The sequence below is a fragment of the Phaethon aethereus genome, assembly GCF_964289735.1.
Source record: "Phaethon aethereus genome assembly, chromosome: 1".
In the NCBI taxonomy this organism is placed as follows: Eukaryota; Metazoa; Chordata; class Aves; order Phaethontiformes; family Phaethontidae; genus Phaethon; species Phaethon aethereus.
Window position 1 is genome coordinate 154,057,064 of NC_138575.1, and position 20,010 is coordinate 154,077,073.

A 20,010-nucleotide genomic window follows, 5' to 3' on the forward strand; every position below is an offset into this window, starting at 1 on the left:
AAATCACTTTTTAGTACAAGAAATGGGAAATAATGAGCAATTTCAGGGATCTTGAGTGGGACCACCCTCAGGAATCTGCTGATAATGTCATCCATTTTAGATATTTTTACTTTCTATTACAGCACACATCTTAACGTGATTGTAAAACACACCCTCAAATCATGCATTTGCTTCACTTTTACTTGAGCATAATAATAATTTTTTTTTTAAAAACTATCCTAAATTAAAAATTCCAGAAGAAAGAAAAGTTAAAAAAGGAGGCTGGGGTCCCTCAGTTTTATAGGGCAAGTCAATACAGGCACCTAAGTGAAGAGAAAAAAACAACATTTGCCAGTGTCACTGAACTGATATCTCTGAACAGTAATAAACTCTTTACCAGAAAACATATACTGAACCCATTGCAGCAGCAGAAATTGTCCTAGAAAATTGTGTCACAATGCTCTGAAACTGATTTCTGAGGGAAGCAGCAGATCATTCTTGAGGGACTTGGGAACTTTTCTGACAGCTGTGATTGTTTTTGCTGATGTGCTTACTTTTCACTGAGTAACTTGTTTGAGCCAAATAAATCATTTAATTTAAGCACATCACAGATCTTAAACAGTAACAAGTTGGGAGGTATTTGAGGGGAAAGAAAGTTTTATGAAAACCTTTGTCCTGGTTTTGGCTGGGATAGTGGGGGATTCCAACAGCTGACTGTGTTGGAGGCTGGGGCGAACCTAACTGGGAATGAGTGGCGGAAGCACCCCATTGTGACTGGCCCAGAGGCTCCGTGTATCTTCAGCATAGACTACCTGAGGAGAGGGTATTTCAAGGACCCAAAAGGGTACTGGTGGCCATTTGGTATAGCTGCCTTGGAGATGGAGGAAATTAAACAGCTGTCTACCTTGCCTGGCCTCTCAGAGGGACCTTGTGTTGTGGGGTGGCTGAGGATTGAAGAACAGGTGCTGATGGCTACCACAACAGTGTACCGGCAGCAATATTGCACCAATCGAGATTCCCTGATTCCCAACCGCAAACTGTTTTGGTGACTGGAGAGCCAAGGAGTGATCAGCAAGACTCGCTCACCCTTTAGCAGCCCCAGATGGCCAGTGAGAAAGTCTGATGGCAAGTGGAGACTGACAGTTGACTATCAGAGCCTGAATGAAGTCATGCCGCTGCTGAGTGCTGCCGTGCCGGATATGGTAGAACTTCAATACGAACTGGAGTCAAAGGCAGCCAAGTGGTACAATTGATATCGCTACTGCGTTTTTCTCAATCCCTTTGGCAGCAGAGTGCAGGCCACGGTTTGCTTTCACTTGGAGGAGCCACGAGTACACCTGGAATCGACTGCCACAGGGGTGGAAACACAGCCCTACCATTTGCCACCGGGCTGATCCAGACTGCACTGGAACAGGGGAAGCTCCAGAACACCTGCAATACATCAATGACATCATTGTATGGGGCAACACAGCAGAAGATGTTTCTGAGAAAGGGAAGAAATCAGTCCAAACCTTTCTGAAAGCCGGTTTTGCCATAAAACAAAGTAGGGTCAAGGGACTCTCACAGGAGATCCAGTTTTTAGGAATAAAATGGCAAGATGGAGGTCATCAAATCCCAATGGATGTGATCAATAAAATAACAGCCATGTCCCCACCAACTACCCAAAAATGAAACACAAGCTTTCATACGCACTGTGGGTTTCTGGAGAATGCCTATTCCAAATTACAGTCTGGTGGTATGCCCTCAGGGATGGTGGCAAATGCCCTGTGGGAATGGTGACAACAATGGAAGCAGAGCAACTGGCAGCACAGAGGTAAACCCATCTGGGCTGAATTATGGCAAGATACTGCTGCTCAGATAGAGAACCTGGTTGTAAAAGTACATCACGTAGATGTCCATGTACCCAAGAGTCGGACCACTGAAGAACATCAAAACAACCAGCAGGTGGATCAGGCTGCTAACGTTGAAGTGGTTCAGGTGGATTTGGACTGGCAACATAAGGGTGAATTATTTATAGCTCGGTGGGCCCATGACACCTCAGGCCATCAGGGAAGAGATGCAACATACAGATGGACTCATGATCGAGGGGTGAACTTGACCATGGACACTGTTGTCCAGGTTATCCATGAATGTGAAATGCACTGCAAGCAAGCAAGCCAAGCAGTTAAAGCCTCTATGGTATGAAGGAAGATGGAATATAAATATGGGGAGGCCTGGCAGACTGATTGTATCACACTCCCACAAACCCGCCAAGACAAGTGCCACGTGCTCGCAATGGCGGAAGCAACCACTGGATGGCTGGAAACATATCCTGTGCCCCATGTCACTGCCCGGAACACTATCCTGGGCCTTGAAAAGCAAGTCTTATGGCAACATGACACCCCAGAAAGAATTGAGTCAGTCAGTGGGACTCATTTCCAAAACAGGTCATAGACACCTGGGCCAAAGAGCACGGCATTGAGTGGGTATAGCACATCCCCTATCATGCACCAGCCTCTGGGAAAATTGAACAATACAACGGACTGTTAAAGACTACACTGAGAGCAACGGGTGCTGGGACATTCAAACATTGGGATACACATTTAGCAAAAGCCTCCTGGTTAGTCAACACTAGGGGATCTGTCAACTGACCTGGCCCTACCCAATCAAAACCTTTACATACTGTAGAAGGGGATAAAGTCCCTGTGGTGCACATAAAAAATACGCTGGGGAAGACAGTCTGGGTTATTCCTCCCTCGGGCAATGGCAAACCCATTCGTGGGGTTGCCTTTGCTCAAGGACCTGGGTGCACTTGGTGGGTGATGTGGGAGAATGGGGAAGTCCGATGTGTACCTCAAGGTACACTTTTTGGGAAAAATAGACAATGATTTGAATTGTATTATGTTAATTGCTATATAATATTGTATGTCATCACTACTATGGTTGCTATATGCCATATCAATGGTATTACAGTAAAAATCACCCAGATTAATGAAAAATGAATGTTGATGAAACCGAGCAAAGTGCAGGGATGACAGAACCAGACAAGCACAGCGGTGATGGAACCAGAACTGACTTCAGCATGCAACAATCCAACACTACACACCACCTCTCGTGCCTTGAGAGACTGTTAGGATAGATGGAGCCCGAAGTCATGGACTAAATGAACTCAATGGCCATTTTAGAGGGATGGCCCATAGACTAAGGGAATTATTATCTGTGTGTATATATCAAAAGACAAAAAAGGTGGTGGTGATTGATTGGGATATATTGGAAAGCGTGGGACCTGGGCATGACGTAGATGGTATAGAATAAGGGGATACTGTCCTGGTTTCAGCTGGGATAGAGTTAATTTTCTTCCTAGTAGTTGGTATAATGCTGTGTTTTGGATTTAGGATGAGAATAATGTTGATAACACACTGATGTTTTAGTTGTTGCTAAGCAATGTTTATAGTAAGTCAAGGACTTTTCAGCTTCTCATACTACACTACCAGCAAGGGCGCACAAGAGACTGGGAGGGGGCACAGCTGGGACAGCTGACCCAAACTGGCCAAAGGGATATTCCATACCATATGGCATCATGGTCAGTATATAAACTAGGGGGCCACTGCTCAGGAACTGGCTGGGCATCAGTTGGCATCAGTGGTGAGCAATTGCATTGTGCATCACTCATTTCTATATTATTGTTATTATTATTATTCCCTTCCTTTTCTGTCCTATTAAGCTACCTTTATCTCAACCCACAAATTTTACTTTTTTTACCCCCAATTCTCTCCCCCATCCCACTGGGGCAGGGTGGGGGCAGTGAGTGAACGGCTGTGTGGTGTTTAGTTGCCTGCGCGTTCAACCACAACAACTTCTAGAAAATTTTAGATCCTAAAATATCTAATATTTTACTTCCTTCAGAAAAAGGAGTTTAAAATAAAACCTAAACACTACCACCCACCAGACTCTTACAACAATGTGAATTCTGTGAACAGATTGTATTTTCAAGAATCAATGAGCTAGCAAAATGTATAGTAGTAAGACTCTTGAAGTGCATGCTTTTTTGGCACATATAAAACAAGTATCTCAAAATGCTTCCAAGAACACAGACCAAAGCCACACCTTACCCACTCCGACTTGGCAGACTGCAGAGTCTGTTTACATTTACAAGATCAGGGAATTATTACAAAGTTAAGCCAACTTACCTTGTGCCACAAAATCCAGCCACGAACACCATTCTGAGAAAAAATAATAGCTCTTCATTTCTGATACAGAAATTCCTCTCTGATTCATCGTCAGAGAAGAAAAAATGTCTACTTTTCCCTCCCTCTGCTCAGAACAAACTACCCTGAGAAAGTAAGAGCTTTCATACTAATTGAACTTTGTTCCATAACCGCAACAGGTGGCACAAGATGACTTTACAAATATATTTTCCTCCAGTAATGCCATTGTTCTTGTAATTACCTCTTTAATTATAGTGTTTTCCCCTCATGTCCCCACCCTGAATATTTACAGACTGCCGATATACCCAGTGTCTGAGATAGTATATCTAGGCTATAGGCTCAAGCCCTAAGCATATTTTCACCCATGTTAGGCTTTAACAAGGCAAAGCAAAACTGTTTTTCACTCAGATACTTATAACACTATCTGGAACTAGTTGTATTGAATTGTTCACTTATAGTTTTAATGTTTTGGTGCAGTTTATCACCTTTGCTGTGGATTCACACATGACTTTCTTCTCCTACTTTCTGCTGGAAAAATACCAGGACATTGCCAGCAGGTAATGGAAGTCTCAAGCACGGAAACACCAAATCTCAAATAAATCTCTTTTCAACACATTTATCCAACCAGCAAACGAAGGTGTGAATGCAGCAACAGTCAACACAGCCTTACACGCCTGGACCTATTTAGCCTGAGGACTAACAAGTAATAAAGTTGTAGGAGCAGACTTTTAACACTGACCAGAAATCTCAGTGTTTACACAGGCTGCAGGCAGACTTTGGCTATGTTGAAGCCTTCAGGTACTTAAGTATGTCTGCTATATTCATGTATCCAGTCTGACATATGTTCAGTTTGACATTTCCTGCATCCATGCATTTTGCGATCCTACCTGTAAGTTAATACTTTCTTCTCACACAAAAAAGCCCAATATCCAACAGAATACTCATACAACTCCAGGAAAAGATGCACCACATCTCCATCCCCTCAGCTGACACAGAAGATACAAGAGTGCTCCTCCTCTAGACTCCTCTTCACTATTTCTGGTGGATTACCCAGGCTGTGGATTAACCGAGCTTCATCCGCCTCTTTCACTACAGAAATCTATTACTATTATACACCCATGTTACACTGCTGCCTCACTGTACCTCATCACAGAACTTCTTTGGATTAGATTGGAAGGACCCTGGGACATGGACAGTCTTCTCACCCATCCGTCCATCACACGGCTAGAGCATACACATGAAAGCAAACCACTTCAGACCTTCAGTCACCTTCATCAGAAAACCAACCTGAATCCAGTGTGAAAAGATGCAGACTACAGGATGCCAGCAGAGATGCTCCCCATCCATGCCAAGGACAGCACAGACTGCAGACAAGTCTCTGGAGTCTCCGCTTGACAAACTTGTTTTACAGCTCTCAGTTCAAGCTGACATACTGTTCCCATTTGCTTAGAGAAAGAGTGAGAAGAAGGAGAATCTCAAAGGATGGTCTACAAGCACCACGCCAAGAAACCCACCACAAAGGGCCACAGCAGGTCAACACCTTCGAAAATCTCCCTTGCTGATGGGAGACAGCTGTCCCCCACAGAAGACTGCTTGAAGCCATGTGTTTTCAGGGCTGAAATCCTCCACAAACTCTACAACTGCCTTCCCACTTGCCTGCAGTGGGAGATGCAGAAGCATGCAGATGTATGGTCAGGGATGGATGCAGAAACCGAGATGCCCTTCTGTCTCACACAAGCCTGGCCATACCAGCCTGGGCCCTGCTTGCCCAAGCACCTGATCCCAAACCTCTGTGTTGCAAAAAGCAAGTGTCACTAGAGCCAGGGCTCGACCCCATCAACGAGATAAAGGCAACACACCCCTCCCTGGGTAAAAGGACACCAGAGAGAGCAGCGCAATGAGAATTAGGCCAAGGAGGACAGATCCAACTGTCCATGAGCTGTAAGTAAATAAAGTCTGCTTTGTTGAAATGAAAATAAAAGAGAGACAGATTTGATGAAGCATGAAGACTCTGGAGCCCAGCCCAGCTTCCCTTCTTAAGGTAATGCAAAATCAATATATGAACTAGGACATTTATTGTTCATGTAAAGATTTCTATAGGGTTTTTTTAATATGCAGGGAAAGGGTGAACTGACAGCAAGCAAACCTTGGTTTTTTGGCAATTTCCAGAGATGCTAGTGAAGAGAGAACAAAGCCCTGTGAGACTTGGGGCAACAGGACCAAGTGGCTTAATTTTGTCACAAGGAGAAGAGAGATGCATACATCACGGGATTCACAGAATCACCAGCACCTCTACTTTGGAAATACATGCTTGCTGAAATTTTAGTATTACCCAGTGTAGCTACAGGACAGTAATGTTCCCAGGCTGCAGTATCTCTCCTCTTTCACAATCTAAACCCTTGACCCACCTTCTGTGCAACTTTTGGTCTGGAAGTGACACTGAATGCTAATTGAGGTCTGCCACCAGGAAGCTGGGAAAATTCTTATCAGTCCAAAAGGCTGTAAAATGGCTTTGACCAAAACAATGGAATAATTCTTAGTGGATATATAAGGTTCACATTAGAGGCATATAATTGCTTTCCTACTGTCAACATAAAATAGGTAACAGGAAGGAAAGGAAGCAGAATTTTTGCATACTCGAAGACTTCAAACAGAAAAGGCTGCAACACAGTCAAAAGGAGTTTTGGAATAATAGTAAAGATGCGTGGGAGAGAAGACAGACAGCTTCCTACAGAAACATACATTTTTCTGACTATATACACCTATATATAGTGATAGGAATCTGTAAGTAAGAGATGATTGTGTAGCATTACAAGATTTATATTAAGGATCTTAGTCTGAAAGAAATTAGGCTAAAATGAGCAAAAGGATCTATGTCAGAATGAGTTCAGTACAGTGAATTTGTGTTTTTTTCCTATGCAGGCAAGGCTTTGCCTATACTTGGAATTAGCTCCAATTCATTCATGAATGGCCAGCAGGTGCCCGCAACTCAGAATTACATAAATGTTATAATAAAATAATTGGTGCAAGTGCTAACTTTTATGGCTACACTTTGAACTTGACTGCAATGTGATTACTACCAAGTGATGGTAAAACTGAAATTTGAGGAGGCCTTGTTTTGCTTTGCTTTTTAAGACTGCATCCACACTGCATGTGTTTAAAATTCAACTAAATTTTTCCTGACTTCACTGTGATTACCAGCAATTAACATCAAACCTTTTTCTAGTCTGAGATGAATGGAATTAATTGTTAAATCTTGATAATGTATTAGTTAGCACTCCTAAAGGTACCAAGCCTTTGTCTCGTGAATGCCCAGAACTGGTAAGTCAGGAAAGATGAACTCTTTACATTTCAGAAATTATGAAAAGAGGGTTATCAAAAAACCTTACAGTTTTCATTCCTAACAAGATAGATAACAGAAGACTGGTTGAGCACAGTACAAAAGAAGGCATGAGCCTTCTGGAACCACGAGAGAGGCATTTTTCTCTCACTATTTTTTTTCTAAGAGTGAGTGTCAACATAAAAGAAAAAAATATTGAAAGGCATGAAAATTTTATATTTTCCTATAAAGGTAGCTTAGCTTATTTAATATGCTCCAAATTAATTTCAAAAGAAACAAAGAAAAAGTCCTCTTTTAAACCATAATAGGTCACTGTGCATATAAAACCAATAAAGGATTAATCAATTATTGAAAAATCTGCTTCAGCTTATCTCAGCCAGTCAGGGTTAACCTAGTCCAGGGAAAAACCCCAACAAAATGTAGCTTTACTAAATACAAAGATTATATAATTATCAGTCACAGTAACATTATTACACCATGTACTGTATGAAACAGGCTGTGAGACTGAATAAATGGCAGCAAGTCCAAAATTTAGTACATCACACTTAAAAGATTAGAGTCTTCCTGATTTTTTTTAGCACAGTTAAAAATATTTTTTTGGTGTATGTCGTTCTATTTTTTAAAAGCAGAGCACTCAGTGAAGTTCTTCTTGAGTATTGAAGAAGGTTGGTGTAAAGCATTCAAATCTGTGTTTGTTAGATACTATCATACACCTGGAACTGCAAGGGAAAACAACATACAGTGTTTCTGTCCAGTAAGTACTGGTGACAAAGAGTAATCACTAGCAATGAGTAATATCTAATATGGATAAGGACATGTATTTTTTAACTGTAACAGCTGCAGGATCCCTATATGAGTATGTTTTGAGAAAAAATACTACTTCCTGCAAGAATCATCAGAGCTGAGAAAATCAGTAACGGCGATACTAGGCTACTTACTGCTTATATTCACCTCACACGCTACTCTAATTTAAATACAAACATTCTATGTAAATATAAATCACACTATAGGATCACCTATACATTCTTCTCACCAGAGCATATTTGGTGCGCGTTATTCCGTGAGTGCCGTCTGCCATGCAGGATTTGGATGAGTCTTGGTAGGATCCTAAAATGACTTTCATGTCCTTCCCTTAAAAGGCGGCGTTGAGACATGGATGTGTACCCCTGTATCTTCACCAAGTTATTCAACAAAGGAAATAAAAAATCAGCTCTTCAGAATTACACTCTTCTAATGCACTGAAAGATATTCTGATTTTGTTTTTAAATGTCAATGGAACAAAACATTTCTCTGTCAAATTCAAATGCTAACAAAAAAATTAAAACAGGATGCAGATTTAAAGAGCTGCAAATGGGTGCAGTTTGGTTATTTGTATTGTATGCGCTTTTCCTCAGAAACCAATACCTGCTTTTACTACAAAGAAAAAGAAAAATAGTTGTACTTAATGGACTGAAAATGCCAAGATAGTTTCTGCATGAAGCTGTGAGACCGTCTCAGTTCCTAGTATGCTGTGCCCAGCAGACAGGACATCTTGCCACAGCTTTCAGCCTGCTTTCAGTGTGAATAAGGAGGCACAGCTTATCACATAAGCAGGTCAGACTAGCAGATGAAATTTTCCCAAAAAAGTGTGAAATGGTCTGTTTTTCAGTGTTTCATCCAAAATAACTGTAGCCAAACTAACAGCCCTGTTCTGTTTCTGATGAATAAAAGCCCCAACAAAATATCCAGTTTGTTAGTGCACTCCAGCTGTGCACGGCAATCCAAAGCTGCTGCTCCTCCCAAGTAGCTGGTGCTATCGCCTCCGTCTTCACATCCTTCTCCTTAACATGAGGGATGTGCAGGCGTTGCAAAGAGACATCTGAGGTAAGTTGAAGGTCTTTCTTGTAACTTCACGGTCTTGTTCGTAAGTTCACAACTCAGCACTCTAAGGGCAGAAATCTCACTGACACTTGCTGCATTTCCTACTTCTGTGTCTGAAGCACCCTGTATTCCTCGGGGACCAGGAAATTAAAAGAAAATACCGTTGTCAATAGAATGTTGTCAATTAGAAACTCCTCTTCAGTTCGTTTCCCTAAGTCAGACTCTCACCATCAATTCATCTCCTCTTCCTCCCCCTGAATTTGCACAGAAGTGAGGACTGACTCCCTCAAGGCAAAGCCTGTTTCCAGAATATGCAAGCAGAGAGCTCTCACAAGAAAAACCTGAATCTTCCTGGGAATTAACAAACAAGTAATAGGAAGGAAGGGAGGGGAAATGAATCTCAGGCTTTCTTAAAACATATCAGGAAACCCTACACTGTCTGTTCCCCCTGTCTCTTTCAATGCAGGAGAGAGGAAATTGATAATGCTGCTTTACTTGGCAGTCAACATTTTCCTCTCAATTCTGTTTAACTATGTCCTGTATGGCCACAGATCCACCAAAACCCAAATATATATGCACATTGAACCAAAGAAGTGTTCTGAAATATGGTGTACCAACTATCGTTACTCTGAAAGCAAGTTAAAACAGGTAACTTTAGTTAAGTCACACTGAAGTAAATATCAACTAACTTACTACAAAATACTAGCTTTTACCACCATGCAATGTCCAAATGGAGATTGGTGACAAGTGGTGTCCCTCAGGGGTCCATATTGGGACTGGTACTCTTTAGTATCTTTGTCAGTGACACAGACAGTGGGATCGAGTGCACCCTCAGCAAGTTTGCAGGTGACACCAAGCTGAGTGGTGCAGTTGACATGCCTGAGGGACAGGAGGCCATCCAGAGGGACCTGGAACAAGCTCGAGGAATGGGCACACATGAAACTCATGAGGTTCAACAAGGCCAAGTGCAGGGTCCTGCAGCTGAGTCAGGACAACTCCCAGTATCAATACAGGCTGGGGGATGGAGGGATTGAGAGCAGCCCTGCCGAGAAGGACTTGGGGTTACTGGTGGACAAAAAGCTGGACATGAGCTGGCAATGTGCACTCACAGCCCAGAAGGCCAACTGTATCCTGGGCTGCATCCAAAGCAGCGTGGCCAGCAGGTCAAGGGAGGTGATTCTGTCCCTCTGCTCCACTCTGCTCTGGTGAGACCTCACCTGGAGTCCTACGTCCAGCTCTGGAGTCCTCACCACAGGAAAGACATGGACCTATTGGATTGGGTCCAGAGGAGGGCCACAAAAATGGTCAGAGGAATGGAACAGCTCTCCTATGAGAATAGGCTGAGAGAGTTGGGGTTGTTCAGCCTGGAGAAGAGAAGGCCCCAAGAGACCTTATTGCAGCCTTTCAGTACTTAAAGGGGGCTTCTAAGAAAGATGGGGACAGACTTTTTAGCAGGGCCTGCTGCAATAGGACAAGGGGTAATGGTTTTAAACTAAAAGAGGGCAGATTTAGATTAGATATAAGGATGAAATTTTTTACAACGAGGGTGGTGAACCACAGGGACAGGTTGCCCAGAGAGGTGGTAGATGCCCCATCCCTGGAAACATTCCAGGTCAGGTTGGACGGGGCTCTGAGCAACCTGATCTACTTGAAGATGTCCCTGCTCACTGCAGGGGGGTTGGACTAGATGACCTTTAAAGGTCTCTTCCAACCCAAACATCCTATGGTTCTGTGATTTTATGATTCTACACACTGCTGCTGTAATATATATTCAGGGTTCAAACAAAAGAGGAACTGAAATAAGGCAAAGCGTCCATCTTAGACAAAATTCCACATTTTCTTGTGCTGTTCATCACTGTGGGGCACAAAGGAGTGGTTCAGGTCAAATACAAGGGAATAATATCAGAGACAATACTGCAACCTTCTCCTTACTCCCGAGTTTCCAAGTGGAAGCACTGAATGTGACCAGGAGATGCCTGCAGCTTTCCTTCTGCTTGGAAAGCTATTACTTTTTTGGGGCTTTTGGAGTACACCAGCCTCACAACTGAAAGACCCAATGTGAGAATTGAGTGGGACGCAAATGAAACTACATATTCTTCTTCCAGCAGCCGAGCCACCAGCTAGGAAAGTGACTCTTTGTCCCAGTGGTGTTTTGAGTGTGCCGTGACACCGGTGGCGCACAGTGGAAACCTCACCAACAATTTCTGCAGAGGATTATTACAAGGAAGCAAAAGGATGTTCTTCTTGCTGTCTTCATATATCAAATGCACGCGAAAGACTGATGACTTGAGTTGTAAAATTGTTAAGTACACACAATCCTACTGAAAGCTAGCCATTACCTACATCCCTGTCCACAAAACAAGCTTTTAATCTTCTTTCAAGCACTCAAATTTGTGCCTAGAAGCAAAGAAATTAATCATAACAATGGCTATGGTGGTGTGCAATCAGAAGGAAACAGATGGTGTAATGCAGCGTTTTACAAACAGCAGCAGCCTCTATCTCCAGGAAAATAATCTGAATATTTTCCCTTGCCGTTGGCATTACTATAACAAAAGCTCCTATTAGAAGAATTTCTTCTCTGCTCTGTACTGCACCAGCAGACTACATAGCAGTCTAAAGACAGTAACATTCTTTGGGCGTTAGTTGGCAAAACCAACTAGACTGCACCAATCTCTTCTTTCACATCACATAAACAGTAACATTCAGTGGGTAACACCTCCACGATTATCTTTAAATGACTATAGACAGCCTGATGGAACCAACAAAATTGTGGCAATGAAACAGGGCTTATATTTCTCATGCTTCATTTCCAGGTCTGTTTCTGGTGCGGGCATAGTGGTGTGTATTCACAACAGAAGCAGCCGCACTGACATTTGTCTGTATAGTCTCTCTGATTCTTCCTTTGAGTCCAGGGAATCTCAACAGTGTTTTAGTACAATAACTTCAAGTTTTCTTGGGAATCATTAAATTAAACTGCCATCACTTTCATCACTACTGAGTGTTCTCATCATTCCTTTAATATTTTTGTTTGTACAGGAGCTTTATCTTTATGGGACATCTCAAACGCCCTACTGTGATTTTTCATCCAAACCCTAACAATTATTTACAGGCCCTTCCTCACATCCTCACATTCAATGCAGTGCTGAAATGTTCACATTATAGGAACATGTGTCCCTCCTAACTGTACAGTGCAGTAGGCTCTGGTACCAGAATCAACACTGCTCTAGTGCTCCTCCTGTGTTTCTTCTACTCAAAAGAAGTTAATCTTCGTATCTGCTAACATGCCACTGGTGTTGCCATTTCTCTTTAATTGTAGATCTTGTTTTTCAGGGAGAAGAGTGCACCTCATGGACAAGAAAACATGGCACCTCTCATGCCTGACACTTCAAGATCCCACCATGCACACACCGCACAGGAGTCCGCTTGTGAGATCTATATCTACCACTTTTCCTGTCTTTTCCCCTGGAGTTCCGCAGGGAGGAGCTTCTGCAGAGAAACTTCAGTATCAGAAGTGTCATCATATCCCTGATAAAAACCCAGAGTGCTGACTGCAAGAGAGACCTCACATGAAGAATATAAAAGACTATGAAAATTATATAGGCAATTGCACCTAACACACATATGCAGAGCTCAGAAATTACTGTTTCTTGAACCAGTTTCTAAAAAACAAATATAAAGGTACATACAAGCTAAATCTCATAGTCTTTTCAAAAAGGTGCAAGTGCCATGTGTATCTTTCAGCATCAGTGCATTCACAGTAACAGTGGAAATGAAATGAGGGGGAAGAAGTGCAAAATGTTGCTTAGATTTTTCTGTTTGAAGCACGCTTCATCAATTATCTCTGCACACGTATTTATTTTGTTAACAGTAGTACAAACAGAAAGCTAACCTAGATTCATGCTATGTTATTGAATAGAAGAATTGTTTTGCACACATTAAAAATATGTCATACAAGCTACTTCTAATTTGAAATGTAATCTGTTTTATAGAGTTGAACACCCATATACTGTAACAAGGTAGCACTGATTGCTGTTATGCTTAGTCCTGAGATAACCATACATAAATGTAGAACTATGGCAAGTATTATGCTTGTGTTAATTTTAAGAATTAAAAACAAGCTGACAAAAACTAATCCACACACCAGAGGCTAGCCACTATGCTAAAACAGTAAAGAGTCAGCTAGAGGGTGATTTTAAATGGAAAAGAAAGGATAGCTGAGACATTAAAGACAAAGAGCTTGACATTTTTACATCCACAAATTCCACGGGGCTCTTGTAGAGGGAAAATACTGCAAGAAAACCTGTCTGAAAACCCTATAAATAAATCATTATTCCATGAATATGCTAGTATTCTTGAAATATAAGAAAAGAATGAATCTTCCTTTTTCAATGTGGATGAGACAAATATAAAGTTTAAGTACATCTTTTGAATATATTGTTCTTATGCTTGTTAGAATTGGATAGGTGTGCTTATATTTCACTTTCAGGGTACTCTATCAGAACATTCTCTCTAAAAAGAAGTTTAGAAAGGACTCCCATAGTGAATCTCTGAACTGAACTTACATTTAATAAAAATACCATGACGTATGAGAAGCTGGAGCAGGGGTAAATCTCAGAAAGAGATATGAATGGATATATATCCTGGCTAACCTAAAAGCTATTACAAACAAACTCAGTATCTCCCAAAAACATAGACAGTGATGAACATTCTCAATATTTTTATATTAATTTATTAAAGGTTAGGAGTTCAAAAAATGATTAGGTTTCACGAGAAATCTACACAGAAACCCTGAATTAAGTTACAAGAGTGAATTAGGTTAGTTGTCCAAGCTTAATCCTAACTGGATGTATCTGCTCAGAGACAAACCATGATTGTAACAAGCACCAGATGAATGTAAGTAGATCAGGACTGAGATAAATGGACAGCTTGCATTCTATTTATACTTGCACATTATCCTGCTGAACCACAGCTGCCAGTCTTTCCTTAAAGCAATCTCTCAAAAAAAATTAAACTAAAATAAATCCTAAAATCCATACAGAGCGTTTCCTAATTTAAATGTAGAATAAGAAACAACAACAAAAAAATCTACAAGTTAAAAAATTAGGGTTTCAATATTCTTGAAGTGTTAACATTTAATTGTCAAGATAACAAAAAGCTTTTAAAGCCTAACATCTTATATTGCATGTCTGAATTTCCTGAGGGTTAGGAATAAAGTTGACCCATACCCAAAAGAACACCATTAGGAATAGAAAATGCTCAGAAAATCACAGTGCATCAGTCAAGTAACTAGAAGAGAACAGGTCTTTAATGAGCAGCCAAGCAAAGTGCAGTTTAACATCTAACAAGACAGCACTTCCATTTTGTCCTTTAAAGTAAGTCCTTCAACTTTTGAAGGCAGCTATTTCACAGAATCACAGAATCACAGAATCACTAGGTTGGAAAGGACCTTTAAGATCATCAAGTCCAACCATTAATCCAGAACCACCATGTCCCCTAAACCATGTCCTGAAGCGCCACATCCACACGTTTTTTGAACACTTCCAGGGATGGCGACTCCACCACCTCCCTGGGCAGCCTGTTCCAATGCCTGACCACCCTCTCAGTGAAGAAATTTTTCCTAATATCCAATCTAAACCTCCCCTGGCGCAACTTGAGGCCATTTCCTCTTGTCCTATCACTAGTTACTTGGGAGAAGAGACCAACACCCTCATCGCCACAACCCCCTTTCAGGTAGTTGTAGAGAGCGATAAGGTCTCCCCTCAGCCTCCTCTTCTCCAGACTAAACAACCCCAGTTCCCTCAGCCGCTCCTCATATGACATGTGCTCCAGACCCCTCACCAGCTTCGTTGCCCTTCTCTGGACACGCTCCAGCACCTCAACATCCTTCTTGTAGTGAGGGGCCCAAAACTGAACACAGTATTCAAGGTGCGGCCTCACCAGTGCCGAGTACAGGGGCACAATCACTTCCCTGCTCCTGCTGGCCACACTATTCCTGATACAGGCCAGGACGCTGTTGGCCTTCTTGGCCACCTGGGCACACTGCCGGCTCATATTCAGCCGGCTGTCAACCAGCACCCCCAGGTCCCTTTCCGCCGGGCTGCTCTCCAGCCACTCCTCCCCAAGCCTGTAGCATTGCATGGGGTTGTTGTGGCCAAAGTGCAGGACCCTGCACTTGGCCTTATTAAACCTCATACAGTTGGCCTCTGCCCATCGATCCAGCCTGTCCAGATCCCTCTGCAGAGCCCTCCTACCCTCCAGCAGATCAACACTCCCACTCAGCTTGGTGTCATCTGCAAACTTACTGAGGGAGCACTCGATTCCCTCATCCAGATCATCTATAAAGATATTGAACAAGACTGGTCCCAGAACCGAGCCCTGGGGAACACCACTCGTGACCGGCCGCCAGCCGGATTTAACGCCATTCACCACAACTCTCTGGCCTCGGCCATCCAGCCAGTTCCTCACCCAGCGAAGAGTAAACCCGTCTAAGCCTCGAGCCGCCAGTTTCTCCAGGAGAATGCTGTGGGAGACGCTGTCAAAGGCTTTACTAAAGTCCAGGTAGACAACGTCCACAGCCTTTCCCTCATCCACTAGGCGGGTCACCTGGTCATAGAAGGAGATCAGGTTGGTCAAGCAGGACCTGCCTTTCATGAACCCATGCTGGCTGGGCCTGATCCTTTGGCTGTTCTGCAGATGCCCTGTGAGCACTCTCAAAACCAACCGCTCCATAATCTTCCCTGGAACAGAGGTCAGGCTGACAGGCCTGTAGTTCCCAGGATCCTCCTTCCGGCCTTTCTTGTAGACGGGCGTCACATTGGCAAGCCTCCAGTCTTCTGGGACCTCCCCTGTTAACCAGGACTGCTGATAAACGATGGAGAGTGGCTTGGCAAGCTCCTCCGCCAGCTCTCTCAGTACTCTCGGGTGGATCCCATCAGGCCCCATAGACTTGTGGATGTCCAGGTGGCTTAGCATGTCCTTGACTGCTTCCTCCTGGATTATGAGGAGTACATTGTGCTCTCCATCCCCGTCTTCCAGCTCAGGGGGCTGAATATCCTGTGGATACCTGGATTTCAATTTCAAAACTTCAGAGATGTTCTGGGAAAGAGCATGGAAACTGCACTTACACTGGTGAAGACCAGGAGAACATGGGAAAGACCTGATTAGCACCTGATGCCCATCCAAAGCTGAAGACTACGGTGATATTGGAGCTAATTAAGCAACTGCCACCATGAGTTCACCCATTTACTTAAATTCTACTAGATAAAATGACCTGGCTAATGACAATTACAGGTTGGGATCGAGCAGATTTGTTAGAGGTATGAGGCCCATCTTTCTGGTTAGAAGTGAAGGCATGTGAAGAACAGAAATACTGTTAATATTAGGAAGCTCCTGGGAATTATTTCGGTCCTATGCTTGATACAGGCCCACGCTTTCATCCAGCCACTCCAGCTCCGCTCTGTGTTGGGCACCCAACTGCTGCTGCTGTGAGAACAACGCAAGGGAGGGAGATGACCACAGCAGGCAGTGGGCCCTCAGAGAAGGGATTTTTGTGGCAAAAGAAGGTGGGAAAAAAAGTGTTGGGAGGCCTTTGATGTCGCTGCACAGCTGTGCCTGCACATCACAGAGTCACGGCAAGGGGAAGCTGCTGACGTAAACCAGATAAAACAATGGCAGAGAAAAGAAGTGGCTTAAAATGGTTTATCAAATATAGCTTTATTGACAACGTCCTGTAAAGAGTTTCAGGCATATTGGCCATTCCCAGCCCATACACCCCGGAAAACCACGGTCATGCCCATCACATGCCAGCTATATCTATAATCAATAATTATCAAACTAAGGGGCTAAGGGTAAGTAGTTGCCTTTATACATTAAGTTATGCTAGTGGAAGCTCTGTTCAAAAATCATCTGCATCTAATATGTGTGTATATATATGTGTGTGTATATATCTCTATAAACAAATATGAACTTATAAAAATGAATAATACATGCAGTCAACAACACTGATTGGCCTTCCAGCAAACATCTCTGTGCAGAATCAGCTGCGGAAGAGAAAGCCAAAATTTTATGGTGCAAAAACTTTTGCTGGTATTTAGAAATACTTTAATTATGCTCAAAAGAGAGTTCTAGTTCAAGTGTTGTACCTTTTAACAACTAGGGCAGGTACACAGTACTTCCCTGTTAGGTTGATTTCTGGCAGAAGCAACTAGAGAGGGAAAAGGGGGTTTTATGCATTTATATTCTGGCCAGATACTGCTGCTTTCCCCAGCTGGGTCTGCCACATCTGAGATTAGTGATCAGTTCACTCACTAATGAAACCTGCGCTTCTTTCATTTCTCTACAGGAGACGGAGCAACCTCTTGCACTGCTTAGGAACATGTTTCTCAATTGTCCAGAAGGCTGATTTTGCTGAGGTTCAGGACATTGCAAAATCTATGATTAGATGGGTGATTTTCAGCAGGTCTTCTCCTGAAGATGACACCTTTGACAATTGCAAAGTGTGGAATATGGTATAGACCGCTGCTGGATCTATGCATCTACACAGCTCCCAGCAGGGGTGGCCCTGGCTATAGCTTATGGTGTTCTCAATACTCTAATGTGTACAGTGAGAAATGACTGCTGTGCACCTACATAAATAGATGACATTGTCTTGCCTTGCTACCGCAGGCCAGAAGCACCCTTTGAGCCTTCGGTCTCTGCTACCGCAATTTCCTTCCTCTGAAAAATGTTCTCTGTTGCCATGCGCTTTGGACCCAAGGGATCCTGTGCTCAGCTCTCACCTCTTCCCTGTCAGACTTTTTAATTCTTTTCCACATTTCACAATCCTCCCTCTTTAGTCTCTCCATGAATGGGGTATTAATAAAGCAAAAGAGTTTTCAGTTGCTTTGAAATTCTATTGCATGCACTGTTACACACCTATTACAAATTTATATGGCAGTATTCCACTCAGCACAAAAGAAACAGTGTACAGTGCTATTAATACTTCACCAAGCTGGTATGCACCTATAATACCTTTTAGAGACCTTTTAGAAATGTTATAAAAATCCCTAGGCTTTAAGAACCTTATACAAATTTTCTCAGGCCACTGTTAGGATACAGAACAGTAGGTTTTCTATGGCAACTTTCTGAAATGGCCACAGGTGTGCAAGAGTGAAAATCATATAAGTGTTTGGAGAAAGAATTAGATTTTCATGAAGAATTCATGAACCGCTCACTTCAATGATCGCTCATGTAGGCCTCCAGCAAAATGGGATTTACCCTGTGTACAGATACAACACCTTTAGCTGAACTGGGGTGAGGGCTGTTACTGGTGGGACATTTGCCAGTTTTCTAGGCAGTCAAAAGTTTTAGTCTGTTCGGAGTTAGTTTGCCTCATTCTGCTTATCAGCTAGTCAGTTCTAATAGCCATATTTTAATTACACACTCATAATTACAGACATTCAAACAAATAGATCTAAACACCCAGCGAGAGAGAGACCAAGAGTTTTTACGCCATCTGGAACTGCAAAGGCCTAGGACGAGTCCGCGTTTAAGTTTAAAAATGAAAAGCTCCTTGACCACTAAGAATCAACAGACAATTTCCTTCTGAAAATGTAAAACAAATGCTGTAAGATACGCAATTACTTAAAAAGACTTAGAAAGTCTTAAAAAGACTGGGAAACTCTTTCCATCTATAGCGTCTTATCAGCAAGCACCAACACTGAATACAGTCGCAATCACACAGGCACTCTGTTCAACCCGACCCCGTACTGCTGTCCAAGAGAGGATCCCCACTCCCAGTAACCTCTCCCTCTTGCTTCCCTGGTGTGGGCATTTGCATTTGTGCAGCTGCATGATGAATTATACTCAGGTATGTTCCAGGTAGGACAAGCAGGATGGGGACACATGATGTGGCTCCTGGTTAAAGTCAATAACCCTGGCACAAAATTGCGTATGCAGTAAGCTACTGATATTACAAATACCTATTGATTTCCAGGTTGGGCATATGGGTTAACAATTATTTCCTAAAATGAGTACTGCAAGCTGTGCCTGTCTCTTTTGGATTCTTCAGTAGAGATCTTCACATGATTTAATAAAATAGTACTACTGATTACTATTTCTGGCTATACACTTACAGCTCCAAAAAAGGCACAATGGGCAAATGCATCACTGGAGTTACAGTCTTCAAATGAATTATTAAGTCAAAACATGTTGAAAGATACTGAAAATTTTGTGAATTAAATGTACGAAGTAGAAATAGGCAGTGGTGAAATCATGGCTCCCCTTGACATAGTTTCACTGCATGAAAACAGTGAAGCAAGTAACATTGTTAGTATGGGAGCTACTGAGGAAGAAAAAGCCAAAACATTACATAAAAAATTATACCTAAGCAAAAATATTTTCCTGCATATTTTCTCATGTGAACAGAGCCTACAGTGGGTACCAAATGTAGATCCCCACAGCTGTAGAGCTGTACAACCAAAGGTCAATTGCAGACCCTTTCCTCCCTCTCAGATTTTGGTCTCATTTGTTACATTTGGATTCAAAGAAAATCTAAATGACGTTTCTCGCTTGTCAGTTAAAGATAGCGCTGTGCCAGCAGTTTTTATTTGTCCCCATACAGAAGAAATGTATGGGGACAAATATTGGCAGGCAGGCTCTGCCATC

The 20,010-nt window shown here is 42.5% G+C and overlaps 1 protein-coding gene across 3 annotated transcripts in view; it reads right to left on the reverse strand.

The window, feature by feature from the left end:
- Nucleotides 1-20,010, reverse strand: part of MCF2L (MCF.2 cell line derived transforming sequence like) — a gene marked incomplete at both ends in the record, with an annotated part of 158,256 nt that overhangs the window by 93,807 nt on the left and 44,439 nt on the right. Inside the window, one exon of one of the 3 annotated variants that reach the window (XM_082013504.1) lies at nt 8,540-8,660. The exons of the other annotated variants lie outside the window; for them this stretch is intronic. Within the exon in view, the coding sequence (XP_081869630.1) occupies nt 8,540-8,660 (121 nt within the window). Of the gene's footprint in view, nt 1-8,539; nt 8,661-20,010 lie in introns of those variants that run through there. 3 annotated transcript variants of the gene reach the window in all.